This window comes from Pelecanus crispus, chromosome Z (assembly GCF_030463565.1).
Source record: "Pelecanus crispus isolate bPelCri1 chromosome Z, bPelCri1.pri, whole genome shotgun sequence".
Classification (NCBI taxonomy): Eukaryota; Metazoa; Chordata; class Aves; order Pelecaniformes; family Pelecanidae; genus Pelecanus; species Pelecanus crispus.
In genome coordinates, this window is record NC_134676.1 from 52,161,881 (window position 1) to 52,187,574 (window position 25,694).

At 37.5% G+C, this 25,694-nt stretch overlaps 1 protein-coding gene across 2 annotated transcripts in view; it reads left to right on the forward strand.

Moving 5' to 3' along the window:
* Positions 1 to 25,694, forward strand: part of FBN2 (fibrillin 2) — a 179,733-nt gene that overhangs the window by 72,614 nt on the left and 81,425 nt on the right. For both annotated transcript variants that reach the window (XM_075727080.1, XM_075727081.1), the window contains exons 12-19: positions 6,565 to 6,684; positions 7,254 to 7,379; positions 8,037 to 8,159; positions 9,276 to 9,398; positions 15,357 to 15,509; positions 16,404 to 16,457; positions 21,270 to 21,395; positions 24,400 to 24,525. In XM_075727080.1, coding sequence (XP_075583195.1) covers positions 6,565 to 6,684; positions 7,254 to 7,379; positions 8,037 to 8,159; positions 9,276 to 9,398; positions 15,357 to 15,509; positions 16,404 to 16,457; positions 21,270 to 21,395; positions 24,400 to 24,525 — 951 coding nt within the window. The remainder of the gene's footprint in view (positions 1 to 6,564; positions 6,685 to 7,253; positions 7,380 to 8,036; positions 8,160 to 9,275; positions 9,399 to 15,356; positions 15,510 to 16,403; positions 16,458 to 21,269; positions 21,396 to 24,399; positions 24,526 to 25,694) is intronic.

The following is a 25,694-nucleotide window of genomic DNA, read 5'->3' on the forward strand; positions in this document are numbered from 1 at the left end:
AGCTGAATTTGGGATTCTACACTTTTATTCAGTTACTGTGGACTTCACTTTTGCAGTGTCAAAGGTTCATCAGGTATTTCAGGGAAAATACAAAATTTGGGGGTTCTTGTGTGGTAGATGCATGGAGGAGAATTCTGTATGCAGGATACAGCTTTGTAAACATATAGGTTGCCAAATAGAAAGGTCTGGCTGCATTTCTGATGGAACATTTGCTTACTGATCCTTTATAAAGAGATTTGAGATCTGTGAATGAAAAATATTATACAGGGGCTTGCTAGTGATAGGCTTTTCTCACTGAAACTGTGGTTTCAGAATCAATTTCTAACATGCCTGTAAATTAGAGGAAAATATAGAAGCAAACGAACGCAGAAAATTGCAGCTACGCAATGCAAGTGAGAATAGTACAGGCAGATTTTGATATACATGCAGCAGAGTGGGTATCAACCAGAAGCTGAGCTGGGAACACTGCATCTCTGAGTTGCAAATTCTTCCACCTCCCCCTGAATTGCAAACTGAGTATCAGGACTGGCCTGGCTTGGCACCCTGCCTTCTGGAAAAGTGAAATGCGACAACTGTTGAATAGTACTTTTCCTTTGATGTCCCTGTTTCTTACGATGTTTAACCTCTCTTTTCCTTTCTCAAATCGACTTGATATAGTGCACCTGAAAGTTTGTGAGTCCCCTTAGGTAGGCCATTCTCTTGCACCGGAGAGGTCAGTTACAGCTACTTCGTTCCTGCCAACTGTACACCCTCTTCTTAAGAAATGTTAGTTGATGGAGATTCCACCACTTCCCCAGGCAGTTGCAGTGCCCCAATAGTCAAACTTCCAGAAAGTTTTCACATCTAATCTAATTTAAAGACTATTTTGCAAAAAATTTCAGCTCATTGTTTCTTGTCTTACCCACAGTATATAAGGAAAGCAGTTCAGTACCTTTCTCTTTGCACTTTTGTGTGCTTGAAGACTGTTAAAGTTCTTCCAAGTTGTCCTCTATGATATAGCAAACACAACTTCTTCAGCTTTTTTTGTGTGGGTGAGAGTTTTCAAGAGACTTAGTCTCTTGCTACATACTTGGACCTCAGGAGCTATAAGTGCATTGTAAGTGGGGACTGGGAGTTTTACTATAAATCTGTCTTGCATGGCTATTCTTTCTTTACAGTGTATGGAGAGCCTTGGCACTTTGGTTCCCAGCACTTAATTTTGCATCACTGAATTCAATAATATTTTTAACTATGGTGGACCTTGACTCTTGAGAAACTGTCTTGAAATGTGCAGAGCGTCTTCTGAAAGCTGGCATGTTGAACTAATGTTTCTTGATAAAATCTAGTTCACAACTTGTATTCATATTCTTTGTTACTTGGGGGGCAAGTTGAAAATATCTGAAGCACACAGATGTTTGTTATCTAGTTGATAACAATATGTATTTATTACATCTTTATTATTTTTGCTTTCTAAGTTCAAATGAAGAAATAAAGATGACTAATGATGAAAATCTGAATATAAGTTGTTACAAAGCTAGCAACTGAAAAAAGTGAAAGGCCTTTCTAAACTGTATTTTTTGAGGCAACCATCCTGTGGTCGAATCACTAAAAAGCAATGATAAATAACATCATGGTAGAGCATGATTATCATAAATGCTCTCCTGCTTATAAAGAATTATTCTGCATGAAGAAATATACTGAAAGAGCACATAGCTGTGAAAAATGAGCCCGCATACCATGCAAAGACACAGTGTCATCTGTCCCTAAAATCATTTCCTATTAAGGTAAGGCAAATTTGACTAAGCTACTTTATGCTTCATATCAGCAGATAGCATAAAGATGTCATGCGATTAAGTAGCATTTCACTGTGGCATATGAAATTTGAATGCTGTTAAACTCACAAAGCCCTTTTTTAATTTGTGAAGCATGGAAAATTAATGCATTTGATCAAATGCATATATTGATAATGTGGAACATGTAAGTTAAGAGTCTAGGAAAAAATGAATTGTGGAAAATAAAGTCTAAACCAAAGCAAACCTTGATGCAGGTGGTAAGGTTAAGTCCTAAATAAGAGGTAACTCCAGATGAAATACTAGGAATTAATACCAGGAAATTTCAGGTAAGTAGATAAACCAAAGGCCTCACCTGAACTTGGGTGACCTTTTAGACTTCTGTTTTTAGTGAACACCAGTTTCAATAACGACTAGCACAAAAGAAATGGTGCCTTTGGCTCCTTTTTGCCTTCCCAGCCTAAATGACCAGGTATTAATGTACTAATTTCATCTGAGAGTGACTTTTGGGATTAGTACAGAACAGGATTTAAACTCTGTGTTTGAGCCTGTTGTGAAATACCTCATTTGCTCTATCTTTGTGCCCCTTTATACTTACGTTGCAGCAAGTAAAACTGTATGGAATTTAATTTAAGCGTTTTTATTTTTCAATTCTCATTGAAGAAACTGTGCATGAAAAAATGAAGTAGGACAACCATCTGTAGTTTAAAAGGCCCATCAGATTTAGATGTCTGGGTGCTGACATTGATTGACAGAAAGATATAATGTGTTCTTAACAGTTGGCTGGCATTCTGTCCTTTTCTCTTCTGTGGGGTCACCCTGTAGGCTACCAGCCTTACCATTCACCTTCTACTCCAGGCTTGTGATATGGTGAAGTTGTATCTGATTTTCAGTTTGAGGTTAAAGTGCCTGAAAACTGTGAGGCTAGATTGATAGGTGCATGGAAAAAAAAATTGTTGACCTGTTTAATTCTCTAACACATGGTTATGTGCCCAGGAAAAAGGTCTATTCACTTAAGGAACTTAGTCTCAACTTCATAATGCACGCCTCAGCATGAAACAGTAGTCTGAAAACTGAGGCAATTTTGAATGCACTGGGATCAAAACAAAAATTTCAGCTGGTTTAACAAAAGCAGAAGATGCTTTTCCAGCTACAGTAATATCCTAGTTTGAAAGTGGGGAAAAAAAGCCCAATAACAGCTTTCAGCAAATTTAAGTGTCATTTTGCTTATTTTTTTCTGTGTGAAACTAATCAGTCATTACTAATTACTTTGACTCTTCAGTGGTTTGCCTTTTGAGTACCTGCTTGTGTTCAGAAGACTTTTTATAAAAGAGTATACTTTATGAATATTTATCTTAGACAACACAGCTTTGTTTCACTGTTATTTTCCAATTGTATTATAAAGAAGTAGCCAGAGTATCTCAAGTGCTACACTGAATCAGTGATTTGTGAATGCAAATACACTGTAAATCATACAGAAAGTTGTCTTGGAACTGTAGACAGGAACTTAACTGCATGGAATTTCCATGTGTACTAATACATATTAAATGAAATTAAAGTCTTGATTGAATCTAACTTGGATACTCTTCTTATCACTGAAAGAACAGTCCTGGGACACTGGGAACAGTTACATTTCACTGCGTGGGGTAAGGTTAATGGTATGTAAATGAACACTGCTTCCATACTGCTCTATCTCTCTGGCTGCCAGGCAATAAATTAAAAAGCCAGAAATTCTTAGATATTTTTGTATAGAGTTAAGGAAAAGTCTTATTTCAAAATTATCCTGCCAAATAAAAAAATAATGGTGTTACATACTGCTCTCTGACATAAACTTGTATTATGCTGCTGTCGTGATTGGAACATGCCTGATGGGTCAAGGACCATAAACGTCCTAAGTGATCTGACAATGAATGGTCAGTCCCTTTCCCCAAACTGATAGACAGCTGTAATATTATTACGTTTCCTTATTTCATTCTATTTATAAAAACTCTGGATAAAACTGTACAGACATTGAAAGTGGCAGCAAGCCTGTAGCTGTGCTGTGTTGAATTTTAGTAGTTTTGCAAATACAAATCTCCATATTTTAAATTTTGTAATATAACTTCAGACTCATCGCAGTAAGTCCTAAGGGAGTTTTGGAAGTTCCATACTGTGTCTAGCGGAATTCTGACAAGTGTTAGAGATGAAACACTGAAAAGTGGAGATAAGTGTGATGCAAGTGGTGAAAGAGAAATATTTGACACTGAAGAGGGAGGTGTGCTGGGAGATAGAATAAATGGGTTAAATATCTCTGTCTCAGATGTTTCCTGTTTATACTGCTGGAATATGCATGCTTGAAATGCAGACACAAAGCCAACAACTCCTTTATATTAACATATATTTGCCATTTCCTTCTTTTATCAAGAGCTTATAAAAATAAGAACATCTTAAGATGCATATTTTATATGAAAATCATCTGATGCATATGGCTTTGGAAGGATTTTCTAAGCTTAAGTCAGCTATTTCATAGAGGAACACTGCATTCCTGCTGTACAATTTATAAATTAATTTACAGTGAGATCCGTTTCTAGCATGAACATGTTTTCTTTAACAGATGAAGCAAGTTGAAGCCTATAATTAAGTAAGTCATAAATGTCATTCTCTGTAGGAAAACTAAACAGAACAGATGAGTGCCATATCTAGTATTTATAAGTTCCCCCTGTCCTCCCCTATACTAAAGCAAGATAAATATACAGTCGAGTCATTTGAATTAAGACATTTGACAAAACATTCATGTGAAAATGTGATTTAGAGTTTGACATTTTGTTGGTAGCTGAGCACTTTGTTCTGAAGGAATTAGGTGCGATCCTCCTTGACCCCCCCCCCCACCCCATATCAGCTGAGCACTGAGGAAAAAATACCCAATCTAGCACTTAGGAGAAGGGGCATCCCAACCAGCCAGGCACTGTAGAGAAGCATGAGAGCAGGAAACTGCTATAATTACATAGAAGTCTACTGCACTATAAAGATACAGTTACTGTTTTCTTCATTGTATTTAACGCTCTGAATTTCTCTTTTCTTTATCTTGCTTCATTCTTGTGGTTTTACTGGAGTGGTGCTATCAGCTGCTATGCAAATGTGAATGAGCTTAATAAGCGTGAGAGGAGGTATTTGATTCTTCCATTTGCTTTGCCTTTATTCATTTAACTGTTTACTCAAAAAGGTCTGATTGTTTGTAGGCACCAAGAGTGCTGTAAACCAGTGCATTAAATCAGTGATTTGGGTAAACTCGGATCTCTTTGATATGTATATTGATTCTGTTGGTTATAACTGTGTATGCATTAACACAGTAAATCCTGTGAAATGTATGGTCTTGTTTATGGTTAAATTAGAACAAGACTAACCTTTTGCCATTCATGGCACAACACTTTCTAGAAGTACACATTTATTTAACATATAAATGTTCTTATAAGATTAATTTCTCATTCCATCCCTTTATTTCCAAGATGTAATGAACTAAGTTTTAAAACTAGACCCGATAAAGGATGAGTACAAATGATCAGCAAAATTACCCTGTTTTTTTCCTGATATTTGTGGTAGTGTACACTGCAAAATGCATGGGAAGATCATCATTACTAGGAACTGATCAGCAGTGGCTTTACTTAGCCCCAGCTTCCTATGACAGCTTACAGCCAGATACCAAAAACCTCCACAAATCAGCACTGGCTTTGTGGTTTTAAAGCCTACCTGAATGAAGAGATGAGTCATTTCAGACCTGTAAGTGAAATGGAGTGCATAGCTGGAGGGAAAAAAGGTGACTGATGAAGAAAGGGGGATTTCATCAAGGAATCCATTCAGTTTGTAGCCTGTGAAGTTAGCTGTAGCACCTGCTCAGGTCATCCTGTGGTAGCTGCAGGAGAGACTGAGCCAGTAGTCCTGCCTGCCAGACCAGAGGATGCACCCACTTGGTTCCCTGGATCACAGAGGGCAAGGAAACATAGGGTTTAGAGGAGCATAATGGGGAGGAACAATCTGTGTTCTTTTAGAGCTTAGTTGTTGCTAACCCTTGGGGATCAAATTTGGGAAGGGTTCTTGAAAGCAGTTAAAGTTTTCAGAGCCCTATATCAAGTGCGCGTTATATCTGAGCAGTTACCTAAGATTTAAGGTGGTTAAAGTGTGTTTGGCTGCACTCAAATACCAAAAACCTTTGGAAAGGAGAGTAAGGTACATTATAGAGAAGGGCTAGATTAAGTCTGGCATTACGCAAATGCAAAGACTGGGGTTGAGGATGCAGTGGCGCATAAATAATTGAGATGTGGTGCACAGACTGTGTTCTCATTAAGAATCCCTCCTGTGGTGTGTGGCCCCTCCTCACATTTCTACAATAAGCCTGTAACATAATGAGGGGTTTTTCGATACCATGATTTGCTCTGATTTTAAAATGCCAATTTTGATTTATGTTGGTTTTATTCTGAAGAAGAATGAATGGTCATCAGTTAAGTGAAACTATGCTGAATGAAGTGTTGTTCACTTTCACTAGGCAAGTGTCAGATCCCATGTCTCAAAATTCTCACACATTTTTTTCTTTTGTCTTTCAAGATGCATATAAATGCTGTAGTAGCATTTCAATTCTTAAAAATGTCTGCCTAATTGGACTAAGAACAGCTCTTTGTTCTTAGGAAAGTAATAATTTTGCACCAAGAACAAGTTTTAGTATTTAGCATTTGACTGTTCTTGTTCATTTAGAAACTTCTAGACTTGAAAAAAATGTTGTATACATTGTGAAGTCACTAATGCTCCTCTGTGCTGCCAACAGATGTTGATGAATGCACATCAAACCCATGCTCTAATGGAGACTGTGTCAACACACCTGGTTCCTATTACTGCAAGTGCCACGTAGGTTTCCAGAGAACTCCTACCAAGCAAGCTTGCATCGGTAAGAAAATTTGCTTCATGTCTACTGACATTGCAGATGTTCTGACCCCTTATGTCAGATCCCATTGGAGTTCAAAAAATAGTTAGCAATGCAATTTCAGTAAATAGCAACAGTTGTTATATTAATTGGAGGTCTGGTTCTGGGCTACCGTTCCATTTGTTCTGTTGTTGTCTTTTGACATTTATCCATTATTCCTGAATGTTTTTCACTTGGCCAGGGAATTCCCCAGCTGGGAGTTCTACAAAAAAATCAGGAAATAAACTGTTAGTATGACAGGTGTATATTTAACTATGTACACAGATGAATGTGTGAGTAGGTTTTTAAAAGCATTCATAAAGTAATTGCTGAGCGTTACAAAATGTAGCATTGTAGCATTTATTGTACAAGTCTGTAAAATAATAGTTTTCCTATCTCTGATGCAATGAGAATAAATTCTTAACCATCTTTGGAATATTTTTTCTAAATAATATTTAAATAACATGCTAGTATTTTTCAAAGCAGTAATTGTCACTATATACATTTTTATTTTACAGTAATCCTTCAATTGTGAGATTTTTTTTTTCCCTTAGATATAGATGAGTGCATCCAGAATGGTGTTCTTTGTAAAAATGGCCGGTGTGTAAACACCGATGGAAGTTTCCAGTGTATTTGCAATGCTGGGTTTGAACTCGCTACAGATGGAAGAAACTGTGTGGGTAAGAACTCTTCTAAATAATGGGGTGGGCATCAGCTAGGTAATTCGAGGATGTGTACTTCATATTGCAATTAAGGATCGTTAAGGATTACCCCTTTTGAAATAAGGTATGACCTGAGGTGAACTTATAGCCCCTGTATTCAAATAGTTATTGTATGGTACTGCATGTTTTCAAAGAAAACTTGAGGTAATTTTTGTTTTTGAAGCTACATCTTTCCTCAAGAGTCCCAAGGAACTCAGTGCCAGGAATAACATTTTTCCCTAAAGCTTCATAGCAAGTGCTCCATATATCAGTACTGCTGAAGAAATAACTGTTTTGAATTTTGACTATTCTGTGTAAAAAAAAAAACTTCCTAGATAAACGACAGGCTCTTAATTCTCTCAGGTGATTGAAGCTTTTTTTCCTTTGGTCTAAGAAAGGAAGACTGTTCTTCCATACACAGTCTGCTGAAACACGCAAAGTAACTGATCACAACGTGAAAAAAAACTTGCTGCTTTCTCGATAGAGTGAAAACTCTGCAGATACTTCATCAAAGTTATGAGTTGAATTTAATCTTCAAGTGAAGGAATATGTCACATCAGTCCTGATCGTTTATTTTTAGTGTCATCTTCTGGAAGGTGAGGAACTGTAAACAGTTTTCTTTGCAATATTTTGCAGACCACGATGAGTGTACCACTACAAACATGTGTTTAAATGGGATGTGCATAAATGAAGATGGGAGTTTTAAATGCATCTGCAAACCAGGATTTGTTCTGGCTCCAAATGGGCGTTACTGTACTGGTATGTAGAACTGAGGGGTAATACATTAAGACAATCTTGATTGAAAACAGTTTTTCCGGTCCATTCATTCATGCAAGAATGGCAATCTCGTCACATGGATTTAATATCATACTAATACCTTACTAACTCATTACAGTAGATTTCTTAAGCTGCCTAGAATAGAAATAGGTCTTTAACTTAGAGAAAGAAATAACTGAATTATTTAATAGTATTGTGAAAGCTACAACAGATGATAAATTAGTTTTTGAAAAGTCTTGGAGCATTGTAGATGTAGCAAAATATGCAGGCCCTTCATTAAATGGTAAAGTGAGCAGCAATATCGGAAATTTAAAAGGTTTAAAAGATTTTACATTGATGAAAACACACAAGTATGTTTTTCCATATCATTATTCTGGCAATTCAGAGTGCATAACACTTAAGGCATTATATTTGCCACATAGCATTACAAACTTTTTAAAGTGAGGTCATTGAAACCTTATATTAAACATTTTAAGAATAGAGTCTGATTTAGCTTCAGTTTAGAGTAATGGAAGATACCTGTTGCTGCCAGTAGAAGCAGGTTTGGGCTTCAGTCATTTCTAGTAAGTGCAGAATCATCTAAATTGTTAGTTTTCTGGTTTGAAGATGAAGCATTGCTATTAATTGTGGCTTTCTTAATGTACATGCAGCTGGGCTGTTGACTTAGGTAGAAATTGGTGATGACTGAAAAGTTTTTTGAAATTAAAATTTACCATCATATGGATATTCTGTGATTAATGCTTCCTTAACCACACTTTAAAGCTAAGTTATGGTACCATGGGATGGACAAAAGGGAAAATTTATCATTAATTTTGCTTAATGTATAATCTGAAATGCCTCTAATCCTACAGCTTTTCTGGGGGATGTTTTGTGTGGGTTTTTTGGGGTTTTGGTTTGTTTTTTTTTTTTTTTAATGTGCAGCTGGAATTTTGATTACTTAGTGTAATTCCAAGATGAGATTTTTATTAGAAACAAAACAAGAATATGTTGATGATTCATCTGCTATCATAAAGTCATTTGGTAATGTTCTAAAAATATTAATTGTAATCTTGCTTAAAAACAGTGAATAGATTGTTGAATTGTGTTTCCTCCTGATAGATATTGATGAATGTCAGACATCAGGAATTTGCATGAATGGTCATTGCATAAATACTGAAGGATCCTTTCGGTGTGAGTGTCCACCTGGCTTGGCTGTTGGAGTTGATGGTCGTGTGTGTGTAGGTAAGTGAGATTTTTTTTTTTTTTTCCATTGAAAGCAAGTGGAATTATCAGGCTGCCAAATTAAAGAAATGCATCAAATTACATCCTTCTAGATAATGTTAACATCAAACCACAGAGGATCTGTTCTAGGATAAATCTGGATTATTTCTCTTCTGTTCTGCTGTGTGTTTGTGTTCATGTATGTCCATGTATGTGTATATATATATATGTATATTCATATTTATATTCAGTTGTGTATCATCCACTCCAAATCACTAAAACAGGTACATATCTTGATTGTGACATTGATATTTTTGCATTCCCTTTTTCATTTCTTTCTCTAATCTGAAAACATTTTATTCTCCCTGTCCCATAGTGTTAAAAAAGAAGAAGCTCTAGCAGGAGAAATAGTGAAAACTAGGTAGACTTGTTTCTGTGAACTCAAAACCCATTATTAAGAATTATTAGGAAATCTTGCATTATGCTATCCCATGAACCTAGTGTTAGAGGACAAGAAGCTTAAATTCCACTGTGGAATGAATCACAGTGGCACCAACTCTTGTTTATCTGTTATTCCTATAAATTAAACTTACAGTGTTTACTCTTCCTGGTATCTCTTTTTGGTTTTGAGGCATACCTTTTCTAGTCTGCAGATGAATCATCTTTTGTCATATAATCTGAACTGCAGCCTCTTATACCCTCAAATGTTACTGGTTAACAGTTAAGAGATTCTTCACGCAACTCCACTAGAATCTCTAGCATAGCTTCAGGGAGGTCACTGGGGAAAACTGGAGCATTTTCGACCTGATGAAGGATAAAAAAAGGGTAGAGGGCAAGAGGTATTCAGTCCCTTGTTTTCTGCTGATTGCTGATGAAGAGGGTGGAGAGGAATACACATTTTAGAAAAATTTCTGAGAGTGAGGGGACTACATGTACTAGGGACTGCAATACTGCAGAGTTCCTTAAACCAATTTAATCCACAGGAGATACAATCTTTCCCTTCTGCATATCAGAACGTGAGTTCTGTATCCCCTAAGTTTCTTCTCTCCTAGCTCATGAATGTATCTACCATCAGGCATATTGGTGACCCAAGGTTCAGTTAGTGGATAGGCATGGCATTAAGCTTCAGCAGGCAAATGTGCCTGGAATGGGGCCTCCCTGAGTGAAAGGCTCACCTCTGGCAGCGTCACAACACATTAGCTTCACTTTTGGTACATGGCCTTGTGTGCTAGATGCTGCTGGTTACTGGACTGCCATTGGAGCTAGTATTAGATCAGGCCAGCTGGTTACGTCATGATGTTTGACAGGTTCATGAAGCAGTAAAGGCAGAGAGGAAACCATTGGCTTAGCTCTGCAATAGTTGTATATATTAATCAGTGCTATGACTGTTCTTCCTGATGGATGCATGTATGTCTTATCTGCATGTGTCTTATCTGCATGTGTCCAGATAAAGGAAAGACAGACTTCATCACGATGTTTGGAGGTTATCTCACACGAAAGGGATGTGAGGTACTACATCCTTGTGTTGCTATTATCAATTAATTTAAAATAAAATTTTAAATAGTGAAGTTCATCATTCTTTAAAATAAAATCTAGTGCATACATTCCTATCAAGTGCCTGTGCAAGCCAGCCCTTTCTGTTACCACTTCAGTTTAAAAAATGCATGATAAAAACTCAGAATGGCTTAAAAAATAGGCTAATAAAAAGCCAAAACACCTTCTCAGTCTCTCAGTTGGAACCCAAATATTTGTTGTTTTAAGTAAATGAGATTTTCTTAGTAAGCAAAACTGTACTAAAGATTGAACCAACAAAAGCAAGGTTTTTTCTCTCCTGTGTAGTAGTCAAGTTGTTTTCTTCTGATTTATTAAACCTTTGGAGAAAAGCAATGAAAAAATAAAACAATGAGAAAAGGCTTGGTATAACATTTTTAATACAGGAATTTCACTGCTTAGTGGCACAGCAGCAAAACCAGATTTGAGTACAGGCTGTTCAGTACCTTTTTTTTGGTCCAAGTTGGCTGCATCTTTACCCCTGTCAGTGATACAGCTGCAAAGAATCAATGTAGTTCTCAATTTTCTGTGCTTTCATTTACCTCATGCTACCACAGTTCTAGCAGCTAAAGGCTTCACTAGTTGGCCATCAGCTGTGAACACTATTTTTTATTTGAAAATGTTCAGCTCCACATGTCACAGCTTTAAGTTTTACCATAAATGCTTACATTTTCATCAGGAAATATCTTTAATATGACAAAAATTGTAAGGCAGAATCATGATTTATTTGGAAAAATTTTTTTAAGAAGATGTTGTAATTATTCCAGTCATAAAGTAACATAGGAAGTTTCAAATATTGCATAACAAAGATATCCTCATGCATGACCTTTAGAATAGAATTTCTGAGCCAATCTGCTGTTCAGAATTTTATGTGTGTGTGTATATATAAATATATATGTATTTATATATACATACACATGCTGTGTTAACTGCAGGAATTCTCTGTCTGGCTGTTCTGTCCCATATATTACATGAATACTTTTCAGACATTCTGGCTGCTAGAACAGTATTTATAGTCTGAAAGTTAATAAGTTACATGGGGCTTCCTTTTAACAGTTTTCCCACAAATGTGCTAGGCAATTAGCAAAAATATAAAATCAAAGAGCCTACAGTCCAATTCTTGCACGCTTACTTTGAGCTGTATTTTACTTCTGAATAGTGCCATTGATTCTGGTGGGACTATTCATAGAACAAATTGCTTTATTTAGTATTAATAAGTATGGCAGAGTCAATCACAAAATGTTATACAAGTCTGGAAAAAAAGTACAGCAAGGGGGAACAAATGCTTGGAAACAGAACAGTTAGATGAATGCTCAGAGCTGAACTGGTATTTGCAGGCATTTCAGGTTTGGCTAATACTTCTAACTGCAGCTCCTTGCTCGGATACCTCAGCTGGCTCTGTGTGTGTGTGTGATTGTGTATCACCTCAGAATTTGTACTGAGCTATGGCTGTAGCTTTGTGAAATGTTGTTTATTCTCTGCCGGGACACTCTTAATTATAATTCAGTCTGCAGTTCACATCTCTGCCCAAAGCTATAGTCATCCAGGACAAAATAGCTTAAGTTTTGGTTATTTGCAGTACCATACCTCAAAGTGCATGTCATGAGTGTTGCATGATTTGACCTTCTAAGATACCTGGATAGGTGCAGTGACTTTCACTGAGAATAGGTCAACCACTGGTCCACCCGACCTTGACCACAAGTATGGTGGTGATAATGTTTGCAGATGTTGAAGTGCTACACCGCAAAATATAAGAGTCTAGAAATGCTATTCTCTGGGAAACAGTGGAGTTTCACATAAACATGTATATTGTTACAGCAGCATCAATGCTAAACTCTGATCCAGGGCATAAAATAAGTTCTCCAGTGTTCTGAAATTAGTAGCCAAAGGCTCATCAAACTATGCATGGGGAGCAGTGCAGGTTCATCAGTAAGGTGCACTCTCAGAACTGTTGTGACACGGGAAACCTCATCTTGGTGAGGTGCCTACAGCAACTAAGCCATGGACAAAGCAGTGCCTATCTTTCTCATCCTTGCTATCAGCATGGGAAGCACAGCCCAGGGAGGACATTCTTCCTGTCATATGATCGCTGTTTTGATTCTGGGGGAGCTGGCTCAGTTCTTCATCCTGCACAGGCTTTGTGAATCACTGACTGTGTAGATAAGACTGTTTTCCTATAATTAGTTAGGCAATCCTCCCCAAATTCCCTGTGCTGCTTCTATAAAAAACTTGGTTTATGTGGGAAAGCACTTGCTCTCTTCTTATGCAGAACAGTTGCTCAGTACATCTGTAGCTTCCTGCAGCTGCCTTCCACACTTTACATCTTTGAAGACCTTCCTACAGAGTATTTCCTTCACACTTTCCAATCTTTTCTCCCCCTGCAGTTTCCCTCAGGGCCATTTCCTTCCTTTGAATTCCTTCTCCATTCTCTACCAGACAAATAACTGGGAGAAGCCTTCCCTTCTGTGACAGGGCAATAATCGAAGCCCCTTTGTTCATGGCAGAGTGTGGCAGTGGCATCTGGATTTGTTAGATGCAGAGGGGAGGGATATGATGCAATTAAGTATTTTGCAGAGTACATGAACAGACATTTCTTGTGCAAAACTTCTTGATTGTTGTCAAGCATAACAATCTTTTCCTGCTATCAAGTGCAAGCAAATTTTACTGGCTTCACCTAGACTCTTGGCAAGGAATAAACCCTGAAATCTGGGCCACATTTAACTGTGGTCCAGAACTATCTGTTCCATGGGATACCAAAAGCAAGAGAAAACATTTATGTACAGGCAATCCTGTTTTATAGGAGCCAGGTTACAACACTCAAAGAGCAGGCAGAACACAGAAGTAATTGCCAGTTGTTATTTGGACTGGCACAGGATATTCAACATCCACTGTAAGACTCATGCAATTTTTATTTGTTGTTTTGGGGTCATGTTTTAAGTAGGCAACTGTCTGGATTCCCTCAGATCCTGCTCAGTTTCTGAGTGCACCCAGGCTCATGTCCAGGCCACAATGTATGGTAGTTTTACTGGGAGATTGATAAGGAGCATAAATTAAAGCCATGTTCTGGCCTGGTCCGTAAAGATGCCTGAAATAGAGTATTTCTGTAGCTCCAGCAAGTGTCTGCAGAAGTATAGGAGTCAAAACTAAAGGCTCTTTACTCCATCTGTATCCTTCAGTTCTCAACCACACCTTTAGGTGGACTGTCCACTCACATGCTTTTGGAAGATCTCCAGTATTATCCTATAAGAAAATATGCAAAAGGCATCTAACCCTGGCATGACCAAAAAAACAAAACAACCACAAAAACTAAAATGAAACACATAAAAAGCAGTCTAAGAGACATTCTCGTAGTTCTTGGATAAGTATAGCAGATGGTTATACCTGAAAAGGTAGGGCTGAAGGTCTGCCTTGGAAGATGCATCTTAGTGTTCAAGTCAGTCAAATTGATTTATATGACTACATCAGCTGCAAGACTGGCAGTATGCACATGATGAGTCCTACAGCTGTGTGGCTGTCCTGTATAATTTTTCTGCTGTCTTCTACGGCATGATTTTTGAGGTTGGAAACCCTACAGGTATTATCTGTTTTCTTTGTGTAATAAGTGGTGGTTTGTCCTGACGATCATTTCCAGCCCTCACCCCAGGGATGGCACTGTAATTTCCATAGCAGCTTTTCAGTCACAAACCTCCAGAGATTTCTTAAGGCAGCAGTGCTGTTTTCCCCACTACCTAGTTGTGTGTAAGAATTGCTAAATTGCTGTTGCTAGCTAGGTATTGGGACCGCTTTGATATCCTGACCCTAATCCAGCACTGATGCCAGTTTACATATAAACCTATTAAGATAGCCATGTCATGTAAATGCTGGTCTGAACAATCTGCTGAAATTGCATTTCTGTTCAGAATTTGTAAATACAGTAGGAGGCTGTGCTCTTCCTTTTGGAAATAGGTAGCTTCCCATATTACCAGCCCTGAGCTGCTGGTGAGTTATCCTACATGAGGAACCATTTTGGAAGCAAATAAGAGATCTGCGTGTCCAGGTTATGGTTGTAGTACTTCTAAAGGGAAAAATTAGTCACCACATGCTGATTCAAGACATTCTGTGTTTCTTACTGAGATATATGCTGACAGATTTACAAAGCTGCACTGGTGTGTGGGTCATCTTTGCTGGGTCCTATGGAATGTTTTTAAATTTGCCCACAATATCATAGTTTAGGTGGTTTTAAAGTGCTCTGGAGAGACCTCCATGAGCTAAACATTTTGAGAATTGGCCTTGATGCCATCAGGATTATTGCAGCAGATCAATGCAGATGTAGCCAATGTAACCATTTTGTTTAACAAAATTTTTTTTTTAGCTCTTGTTGAGATAGTATGCATACCTTTCACTCTCAGTCTGAGGAAATAAATTATTTCTTTGCTTGCCCTTTCTTAGATACTCATATGCGTAGCACATGCTATGGAGGCATCAAAAAAGGAGTGTGTGTCCGCCCCTTCCCTGGTGCTGTGACAAAGTCTGAATGTTGCTGTGCCAATCCTGACTATGGTTTTGGAGAGCCATGTCACCCCTGCCCTGCTAAAAACTCAGGTAAAATTTTGTGTTTCTTTGAATACTACAGTCAACATACAGACTTAAAAAAATCTTGTTCAGATCAGGTTGTTCATTAATTTCATGCCTTAAAGAGAAATGAATAGGGTACTTAACAGAATTGTACACTGATTCTGGAAATGGTTTCTCCTTTAAAGAAAAACTCTCTTGTATTTTATGTTGAGTATTTGGGGTTTTATGTATTGTAATGTTTGAGGTGAACCTAGTTCCAGAGCTGGCCAGGCTGTGACAGAATTCAAGACGAAGGACATGAGTATGCTATGGATGAAGTTGGGTCCCTGAATTAAGTGTTGGCTATTAGTAATAATACTTCAAAGAAAACAAGCAGAGTTCTGTGATGAATCTGTAAATTTCCTAGTCAAGTCAGTCCAGTTTAAAAGAGCAGCCCAGATTAATTTTAGAAATCTGTATTTCATAAGAGTTAGTTCTCCAAATAAACCTGGGGACTGATTAAAAAAAATCTCTTGAATATAGAACTGAGATGATGTATCTTTGACAGTATTTCCATTCAGTGTCATTTTCTGAAACAGCAGAAGACTGTTTAGAAGAAATGAAGTAAAACTGGTGTTATGGTTGAAAGTGCTAACTTAAGGATACAGTACTGTCAAGACTATAATGAAATCACTAGTGTTTAGTTCTTGTTATCAAATTTCATTTTTGTATGTGGAAGTTCAGGGTGGAATGCTACTTGACATATTTAGCTATATTATCTATAAATAGTTATTTCATGTGAACATTGGCATTTTATTAGTTACATCGTAGAAAAAATATTTTGAAAAAAGATCAGGTGGATTTGGTTTAGGATTAAAGAAGATGAAACACCAGAAATAACGTTTTCTTTTTTCCCCAACATCTCTTGCTTCTATTGAGTAGCTGAATTCCATGGCCTGTGTAGCAGTGGAATAGGTATTACTGTGGATGGACGAGGTATGTTGCACCTTTTCTTTAATGTATATGATTTAAGGTTAAAAAAAAATATACTCAGAATTATATTTTTCTTTAACATACTAGTGTGGAGTTTTTTGCCTCAAGATTAATATGTAGATTTTAGTATTTTCATTATCACAGTACAATAATTAAGTATTGTCTAATGAAAAAGGCCAGAATTAATTCTCTACAAAACTGGATTTTGCCTGACCCTGACAAAAAAAAAAAAAAGTCATCCATTTTAAAGGTTTGACCTATAATTTATTTTTTTTAGAATAGGCATAAGACAGTTCTCCCTCATTTGGGGAAGGACAGGAGCCTCTTGCATTTGCAGTTGATTTTCAGTCAGCTGGGATAATAATAGAACAGTTTTTCACTCCAGATCCATTGTTCACTGCACAGACCGTTTCCATGGAGGGACCATTTCTCTGGTGAGTTAGAGTTGGAAGGGAACTTACTAAAAAAGTTCATCCTAAAAAAAGTCCTGAAAGTGAGCGCTTGAATTTAGTACAGGGAACTGTAAAGCTCCAGCTCCTTTTTCTAGCACCACAGAGAGAGTGATTTTAAAAATAGTAGCTGAGCCAGGCCTGAATTAGTGGCGATGCATGCTGCAGCTGCCAAATACCTAGAGTGGATTGAAGAAGGAATAGTGGAACACAGTATTATGATTTATTGCTAGATAGTTCCCTGATGAGTTAATAAAGTTGCAGCCAAATTAAAGCAGATACTGTACATTTAATATTTCCAGGCATTTAATTTATATAGCTTTTATTCTTGTCAGCATTAAAGCTCCTATTCACTTCAGCAGGAACAGAATGAGAGTCTCTGATCATTATACTTATTAACAGCCTACATAACTTTTAAAAATAGTACTATAATAAAAGAAATTCTGTTTCTGTTCGGTACTGTAAATGCGTATGCATAGTTTTTTCTTGTCTGTGAGCTCATTGCTTAACATGTTGCCAAACTTACAAGTAATTTGAAATCCGTGGCGTTTGTAAATTCTCTCAGTTTTCTTTTCAGTGAATTTTACAAAGTCCATTTGAAGAATCTCTAAATCTCATGGAGGAATAATGGCAGTGTACCATAATATTGTTGTACAAACAGCATCCTACCATGAGAATTTGCATGTAGTCTGGTAGGGAGGTTATGTGTTCTTTAGGATACATGGAAAATACAATTCCTCACTATAAATGTAAAACCAGTTGTGGTCTTTACCAACTTCATGATGAAGACTATAATCTCTTGGGGGTTCATGTCTCAACTAAAATCCCTCTTTGTTTAGGTTTCTGAAGAAAACCCTAGTATTTTCTGTACATCTTGTGCAGCAACCTTGCAGACAATTTTCTTGCTGCTACTCCTACCACTGCTTATACCAAGGGACTTTGTTTGCCAATTCCATTTCCTAAAGGAGAGGAGTACTGATCCCACATTCAGTCCCTAATAAAAATTCTGCTGTGTTCCTCATGCATTTTTATTATCAAGAGCAAGCGGGAATACACTTTATCAGTGATGCTCTTGTCATCGAGACTATTTGACTTCTGGTTGATGCATAGCTTGTTAATTAGACTGCAGTCCATCACCACTTCCCTACTCCTCTTGTTCAGCTTGTGATTAACAAGCACAAAACCTTCATGTCTTTGTGTGAGAGAAATTTGGACATAGGCGAGGACAGAGATTTTGTGATCTGGTTCAATATAAAAAGTAACAGGAAGGACTGGACCTTCTGAAATCATTAATTTGATAAGGAGAGATAAAGTCATGAAATTGTGTGACTTGTCCCCAAGATATAAACAAGTGTAGTAAACTACAGAAAACTTTTGACTCAAAAGAAAACAAAACTGAATATTATGCTAATTCATATTTTCTTACGAAATTTTCAGATGTCTCATAGCTTTGAGTTTAATCCAGGGACAGCATGATTTTTCCAAATGCATATCTGAGTATATGTAAATCATGATCTGAACTGCACTATGATTAAAGAGGAAATGTCCTTTACAAAAAGTTGAGCAGTACAAGTATGAAACAAGCTTTTTATGAAGTCACAGCTAGGCCAGCACCCCTACTGTTCTTTCCAGGGTTTGGAAGGGGAACTGTTTAAAGTAATGGGCTTACCGTATGGGAAGAAATAACTTAATATTGAAAAACCCTCTTTTCCTCAGAGGCAAAAAATACTAACACTAGCCTGTTCCTGTTCTTATAGTTCATATAAATATTTCGGAATTTTCCAACTACAGCAGAAATTCTATATGGGATTCTAAATTCAGAGAATGTATCTCATTTGTCATCCTATTCTGTTGATCTGAGAAGAATTTTAAATTTCCAACAAGTGCTATAATTTCTATAAGACTGAGTATACTGTGGTATTGACCTATGCATTAGTCCTGTATTAGGAAAAGTATTTGTGTCACCAAATAATTTATAACTTCTTACCTAGATCCTTAAACCACAGGCACTAAGTGTATAGGCTAGGTATTTTGTATCAAGGTATTCCTACAAACACATAGTTCCCTACTGATTTAGGTTAGAAGCGATATCTGGAGGTCATCCAACCTAACCTTCTGCCCAGAGCAGGGGTAACTTCAAAGTTGAATCAGGTTTCTCAAGGCCTTGCTCAGTGGAGTTTGGAAAATCTCCAAGGATGGAGTTCCCATAGCCTCTCTGGGCAGCTTGCTGTAGTGCTTAATCACTCTCATGGGGGAGAATTGTTTTCCTGGTGTTCAGTTAAAATTTCCCATGTTGTAACTTGTAACTGTTGTCTCTTGCCCTGTCATTGTGTACCTCAAAGAAGAGCCTGGCTCCATCTTCTCTGTAACCATCTATTAAGATCAGAGAACTGCTATTAGATGTCCCTCTCATCTTCCCTTCTTGCTGGCTAAACAAGTCCAGTTCCCTCAGCCTTTTCTCATACATCAGGCACTGATCCTGCAAGGGGACTTCAATCACCCTGACATCTGCTGGGAAAGCAGCACAGCAAACTGTATGTAGTCCAGGAGACTCTAAGGATAATTTCTTAATCCAGGTGGTAGACAGCCTAACGGAGGAGAAGCGTTACTGGACCTGTTGCATACCAACACAGATGAACTAATTAGTGAAGTCAAGACTGATGGCAGCCTGGGCTGCAGTGATCATGCCCTGGTGGAACTCACAATCTTGAGGGATACAGGCCAGGTGAAGAGTAAAGCCAGGACCCTGAATTTTAAGAGAGCAAACTTTCAGTTGTTTAAGAAATTAGTGGGTGGAACCCCCTGGGAAACTGCCTTCAGGTATAAAGGAGCAGAACAGAGCTGGCAGCTCTTTAAGGACATTTTCCTTAGATTGCAAGAGCTCTCAATTCCCATGTGTAAGAAATCAGGCAAGGAAGGCAGGAGACCAGCATGGCTGAGTAAGGACCTCCTGGTCAGGCTAAAGTGTAAGAAGGAAATGCATAGGCAGTGGAACCAGGGTCACGTGTCCTGGGAAGAATATAGGGACACTGCCCAGATGTGTAGGCATGGAATCAGGAAAGCCAAGGCACAGCTGGAGCTGAGTTTGACAAGGAAAGAGAAGAATATAACAGGCTTCTACAGGTACGTTGGTCAGAAAAGGAAGATTACAAGAAAATGTACACAGACACACAAAAACATGATAAATAAGACAAGAGAACTAGTGACAACCAACATGGAGAAGGCTGAGGTACTCAACAATTTTTTTGTCTGAGTTTTCATTGGTAATCACTCTTCCCATATCTCTCAAGTCTCTGAACATCAAGGCAGGGACTGGGGGAACAAAGTCCCTCCCGTCATCGGAGAAGATCGGGTTCAATACCATCCGAGGAACCTGAATATACACAAGTCCATCGGACCTGATGAGATGCATCCCAGGCTCTTGAGGGAACTGACAGATGTAGTCGCTAAGCCACTATCCATCATATTTGAAAAATGGCAGTCAGGCGAAGTCCCCAGTGAGTACAGAAAAGGGAATATCACACCCACTTTTAAAAAAGGGTAAAAAGGAGGACCCTGGGAACTACCGACCAGTCAGCCTCACCTCAATACACAATAAGATTATGGAGCAGATCCTCCTGGAAGTTACGTCAAAACATGGAAGATAGAGGTGATTAGAGACAGCCAACATGGCTTCACCAAGGGCAAATCATGCCTGACTAATCTGGTGGCCTTCCATGATGGAGTGACTGCGCCAGTGGAAAAGGGAAGAGCTATGGATGTCATCTACCTTGACTTCCGTAAGGCCTTTGATACTGTCCCCCCCCAACATTTTTCTCTCTTACTAAGTTGGAGATAGGTGGTTTTGATGAATGGACTGTTAGATAGATAAGGAATTGGCTGGATATTCATGCGCAAAGAGTTGCGGTCAATGACTCAATGTCCAAGAGGAAACCAGTAACAAGTGATGTCCCTCAAGTGTCCATACTGGGACCAATACTGTTTAATGTCATCATCAGTGACATAGGTAGTGGGATTGAGTGCACCCTCAGCAAGTTTGCGGATGACACCAAGCTGAGTGGTGCAGTTGATTTGCTAGAGGCAAGAGATACCATCCAGAGGGACCTTGACAGGCTTGAGGAGTGGGCCCTTGTGGACTTTATTAAGTGGCCCAAAACTGGATAACAGTATTCCAGATTTGGACTCACTAGTGTCAAATAGAGGGGAATAATCACTTCTTTCAGGCTTCTGGCTGCACCCTTGCTACACCCTTGCTCTGAATGACAGCCCCAACATCCAGTGAGTCAGATGTTGTCCACATCTATGACAGGATCAGGTTTTTCATGTCTTTCAGTATCTGGTTATCTTCTGTGTTGTGTTAATACAGATATTAATGAGTGTGCATTGGATCCTGATATTTGCTCCAATGGAATTTGTGAAAACTTACGTGGCAGTTATCGTTGTAACTGTAACAGTGGCTATGAGCCTGATCCTTCTGGAAGGAATTGTGTGGGTAAGTTGCTAAATTTTTTTATTGTTGTTGAATAATTCATCACTACTGATGCTAATTTGAATTGACAGAATTTATGTTGCAAGACATCTACTTCCTAAAGCTACAATGAAAATGCAAAAAATCTCTAATGAAACTGCTTTTCTCAGTCACTGCATAGCTAATATTCTTACTGGGGTACTTTTCTGTCATTTGGCGGGGGGTATTACTGTTTGGGAAGTTTAAGCAGGAGATATCATTACAGGTTAGGAATTACTTTTCTCAAAAACATGGATCAGATTGTGCTATATTTTAATGTGTAACATTTGTCAAGACCATCTAAAATGTGTCCCTTTCAAGGCTGGATGATAATTTTACAAGAGCTGAAGGTCACAATTTTGCATAATAAAATGTGACAGATGGCTGTCATTATCATAATGAATGATAACTGGTGGCCTGTGTACACAATCTCTGCAGTATGCAGTAATTCATGATGTCACAAGTTACATGAGTACAGCAGAGTGGCTTGCTGCATGCTTAGTCCTCTAATTTCTGAAAACTTCAACTCATGAAGGAAGCAATGACCCACTCTTAGGATTTCACAGATCATGTCCAAACAGTGGGCTCAAGTGTAACAGCTATTCTTTTATTCTTCACAATTTCAAGTCATCAGTATACAGGAATGATTCACTTCAGAAGCTTTTAATTCTCATTTGTAGTTCAGTTTAGGTTTATACCAGACTGTTGTTGCAGTGTCTAGATACATTTTCTATAAGTGTTTAGGAATACCCAACAGAAGATACCTGTGTTACACATTTCACTCCCTAATTACTTTATTATTCATGGTCATACATGAAATTCAGTATTTTTTTGGGGGGGGGGGGGGGGGGGAATTCTTATATCCAAAAAATGTATTATACCACAGGTACATTATACAATAATATTGTTTATAGTCCTGTTATAGTCCTGCAATTTTAAACAGAAAACTGAAGTTTGTTTGCATTAAAAGCTAATGGAAATCTATTGGAAAACATTAGAAAGTCTTAAATATTGTCCTACCATCTGATGTGTTTATTTTGGGGAATTATTGCTCTCTACACTTGAAGGTTTACTGACCTATCACTGGTATTTGTGATCAACAAAACCCCACCATTTTTGATAGGGAAAACCTGGACTATATAACTGTGGTATAATTTTAATACCAAACATTCCTACCTAGTGATACAAAGCAAACACAAAGTAATAAAAGTGTTTCTTTTCATCTGTTTGACTTAAGGAATTTTACAGCTAGTTACTTTCTAAAGGCCCTGAATATGAACTTTTGGCAGGAAAGGCACTGCTGCAGAAAACTGTTGGTGGTTATTTAAAATACTTCACATAATATTCCTTTTCCAAATGGATTTTATGGCAAGGGATTTTATTTATCTAGTTACACTTGGGATTATGTAAGTGCTAGTATATGTCTGTTTAATTATTTAAATAAAAATACAGCATACTGACTGTGAGGATGCGTTTGTTCTTAGGTAGGAGAATTTTTGCACAAAATAATTTAATTATGAACACTGAAGGGTTGAAATGTTTTAATTAGTGATACAGATTATGAGCTGCCAGGAAATAAAAATGGTCATCATACAGAATGCAGGCAGTACTTTTGTCAGTTTTAAGTGGTTTTGAGCATGAGCTATATCGTTCTGTGTTTTTACGGTGCATATCACAATAGATTACAGTCCAAATCTGAAGTTATTCTGTGAGATTCTAAGGAAATAATACGTACATAACACTGCTGGTTTGGGTTAAAGGATTGTATGACAGCGAGCTCAAAATTAAAGTCTGTTGCTCTTGAAAACATCAAATTCCAAATCCATTCTCCTTTATTTAGTTAAAGATGAGGTTAGATTAAGGACAGGTTAGTTTAGAAGAGCTTCTTTACAGCTGCCAAACTTAAATCTCAGTTTCATCGTCTGGGGAAATTTAGACTTTATTGTCTGAATCCTAAAGGAATTCTTAAGCATAGCTTGCAAATTCTAATGTAGTTGGGAAACCAAAAGTCTGCAGATTGTAATTATATTGCATTCTTGGTTTTCTTCTTTATTTTTAAACTTAAACGCTCTAAAAAATCTAGTTGATTTAAGATTTCAGTTGCAGTGTTAAGTTTGGGAAATTAAGCAGTCAAAATACAGGAGACACCCTGAAGCAGGATCACGTGTCAGGTTGATTGTGGCTTATCCTGTCAGTATTCGTCTACAAGCTTAAGTATCTGTGACATGTGATGGGCATTGAAGGAAAGTAGCTTAAAATTATAATTGTTTTTTTTCTTTTTAAAAATAATAGGTCAATGAGGAAGTTTGATTGCTTTTTGTTAGCATTATTTGCAGTTAATATAAGAGGAGTTCAGGGAGTGATGTTAATTTATGGGTTTTTCCTATTCAGTGTGCTTGATACCCTGGTCTTAATCATAGGGGTTTTTTTCATACAGTATACCTCTGGAGGGGAGGTAGATGTGTATACTCTTGAGATGTCTGCTATACGTGAACTGCACAATTTAGATTTTAACACACATATTCACTTCATGGATAACAAAATCAATTTTTGCCCATAAAATGGGATTAGAACAGTAATCTAACACACCATTATTAGTGTGTTTTAAAAAAAAAATTAAAATGCTGGTTTCAAAGCAAATAGTCCTTCGTGAAGTTGTCATGGCGATATAGTCATATAATTGACAAAGATCCCAAGGTCATTCCAGGAAAACATAATTATTATTTTAAGACTAACCATGAACTATTTTTAGAGCCTGCTAATGAAAAACTTTAAAAGCAGGACAGAACTTTTGCTAATAAGAATCTGAAAATGAATGAGACTTTCAAAACTAGAGGAATGGCATTTTTCCTTGCTCCGTCACTGTTGTAGAAAACTACATATCCAGCAACCTAATTGTTGCTGTAGAAAGCAACAGGGGTTACTTGTGGACGTGAAGGGATCTCATGGCATTTGCACTCATTGGTATCTCTAACTCATCTTTTTGCAGACATTGATGAATGTTCAGTGAACGGGCTTCTGTGTGACAACGGGCTCTGTCGAAACACCCCTGGAAGTTACAGCTGCACTTGTCCAAAGGGTTATGTATTCAGCACTGAGACAGACACATGTGAAGGTGAAAAATCTGCAAGTTGTGTTAATTTTATTGCTGATTATATAACATTAAAGCTAAATGATCACAAAAGATTCAGAGTGGTGACCAATACCAGAGGAAAAGACAGAACTAAGATACTGCATAAATCATTTCATTCCTCTTGTAATTTCTTTGAAGTATTTTTTAGTGTGTTGAATCTTACCATTTAATTTCTTTCAAAGTAATCAGTTCATTTTTATATGAAAATGTTGTCCTTTCCTTAGATAAAACATTTTTAAGCTGGAATAAAGGGGAATATATGCTTGCCTTTGATCATGTAGCAGGGACACCTAGTCTGTCATTTAGGGAAATGCATCTATTTTCATCACAGAGTCTCTTCTTTCTTTTCTCCCTTCAATCTGTGGCAATAGTTAATTCTCAGTCAAATTCTGGTATTTGTGATGGTTTATGTGATGCTTGAATTCAAGCATCTGGTATTACTGCCTGGTGATACTAAAATTGTCCTTTATTTTTACAGTATAGTCAAAATTGCTTTTTTATGTTAGTAATGAACACAGATGTTAGATCAATGAAAATGTTACATAGCAGAAACTAATAAGTTTAATTATAAAAACAAATTAAGCAAGGCTGTACAAAAAAGTCAAAATACAAGCATTAGCTTTTGTCTCAATTTTTAATTAGTATTCAGAGTAGCAGAATTTTACTAGTCTATTGCATTATTTTTTATTATCTAGTTATTTTATATACAGATTCCATCATCTGTAAATCTCAATATTAGAAAGTTTTTATAGTAAATAGTCTTGTGTTTGATTGAATGATGGGAAGCTATAATCCTTTGTTATGGAATAACTATTATGTAAACCAATGTCATCGTCCAGATTTGTCTGAAGCAGTGGAAGACATTATTGTTCTCAGCTGCTTGTTATTACTGATCAGACAGAAGTTACTGCCATACAGCTAAACAAACATATAGAAAGGAAAGTGGAAGCACTCTGTAAACCATTCTTGCTGTGTAAGATCAGTCAGGTTAACTTAAACCATTTCCTTAGCAGCATATGCTGAACGGGCTAGCTTTCCACTGAAGCAGGTGAGGAGCACTCATGTGCTCTTTGCCAGTTTTCAGCAGAGGAGTGGAAGCAAGCAACATGGGGGGGCAATAGTGTTTTGAATGTCTCCAACTGTTTGGAAAG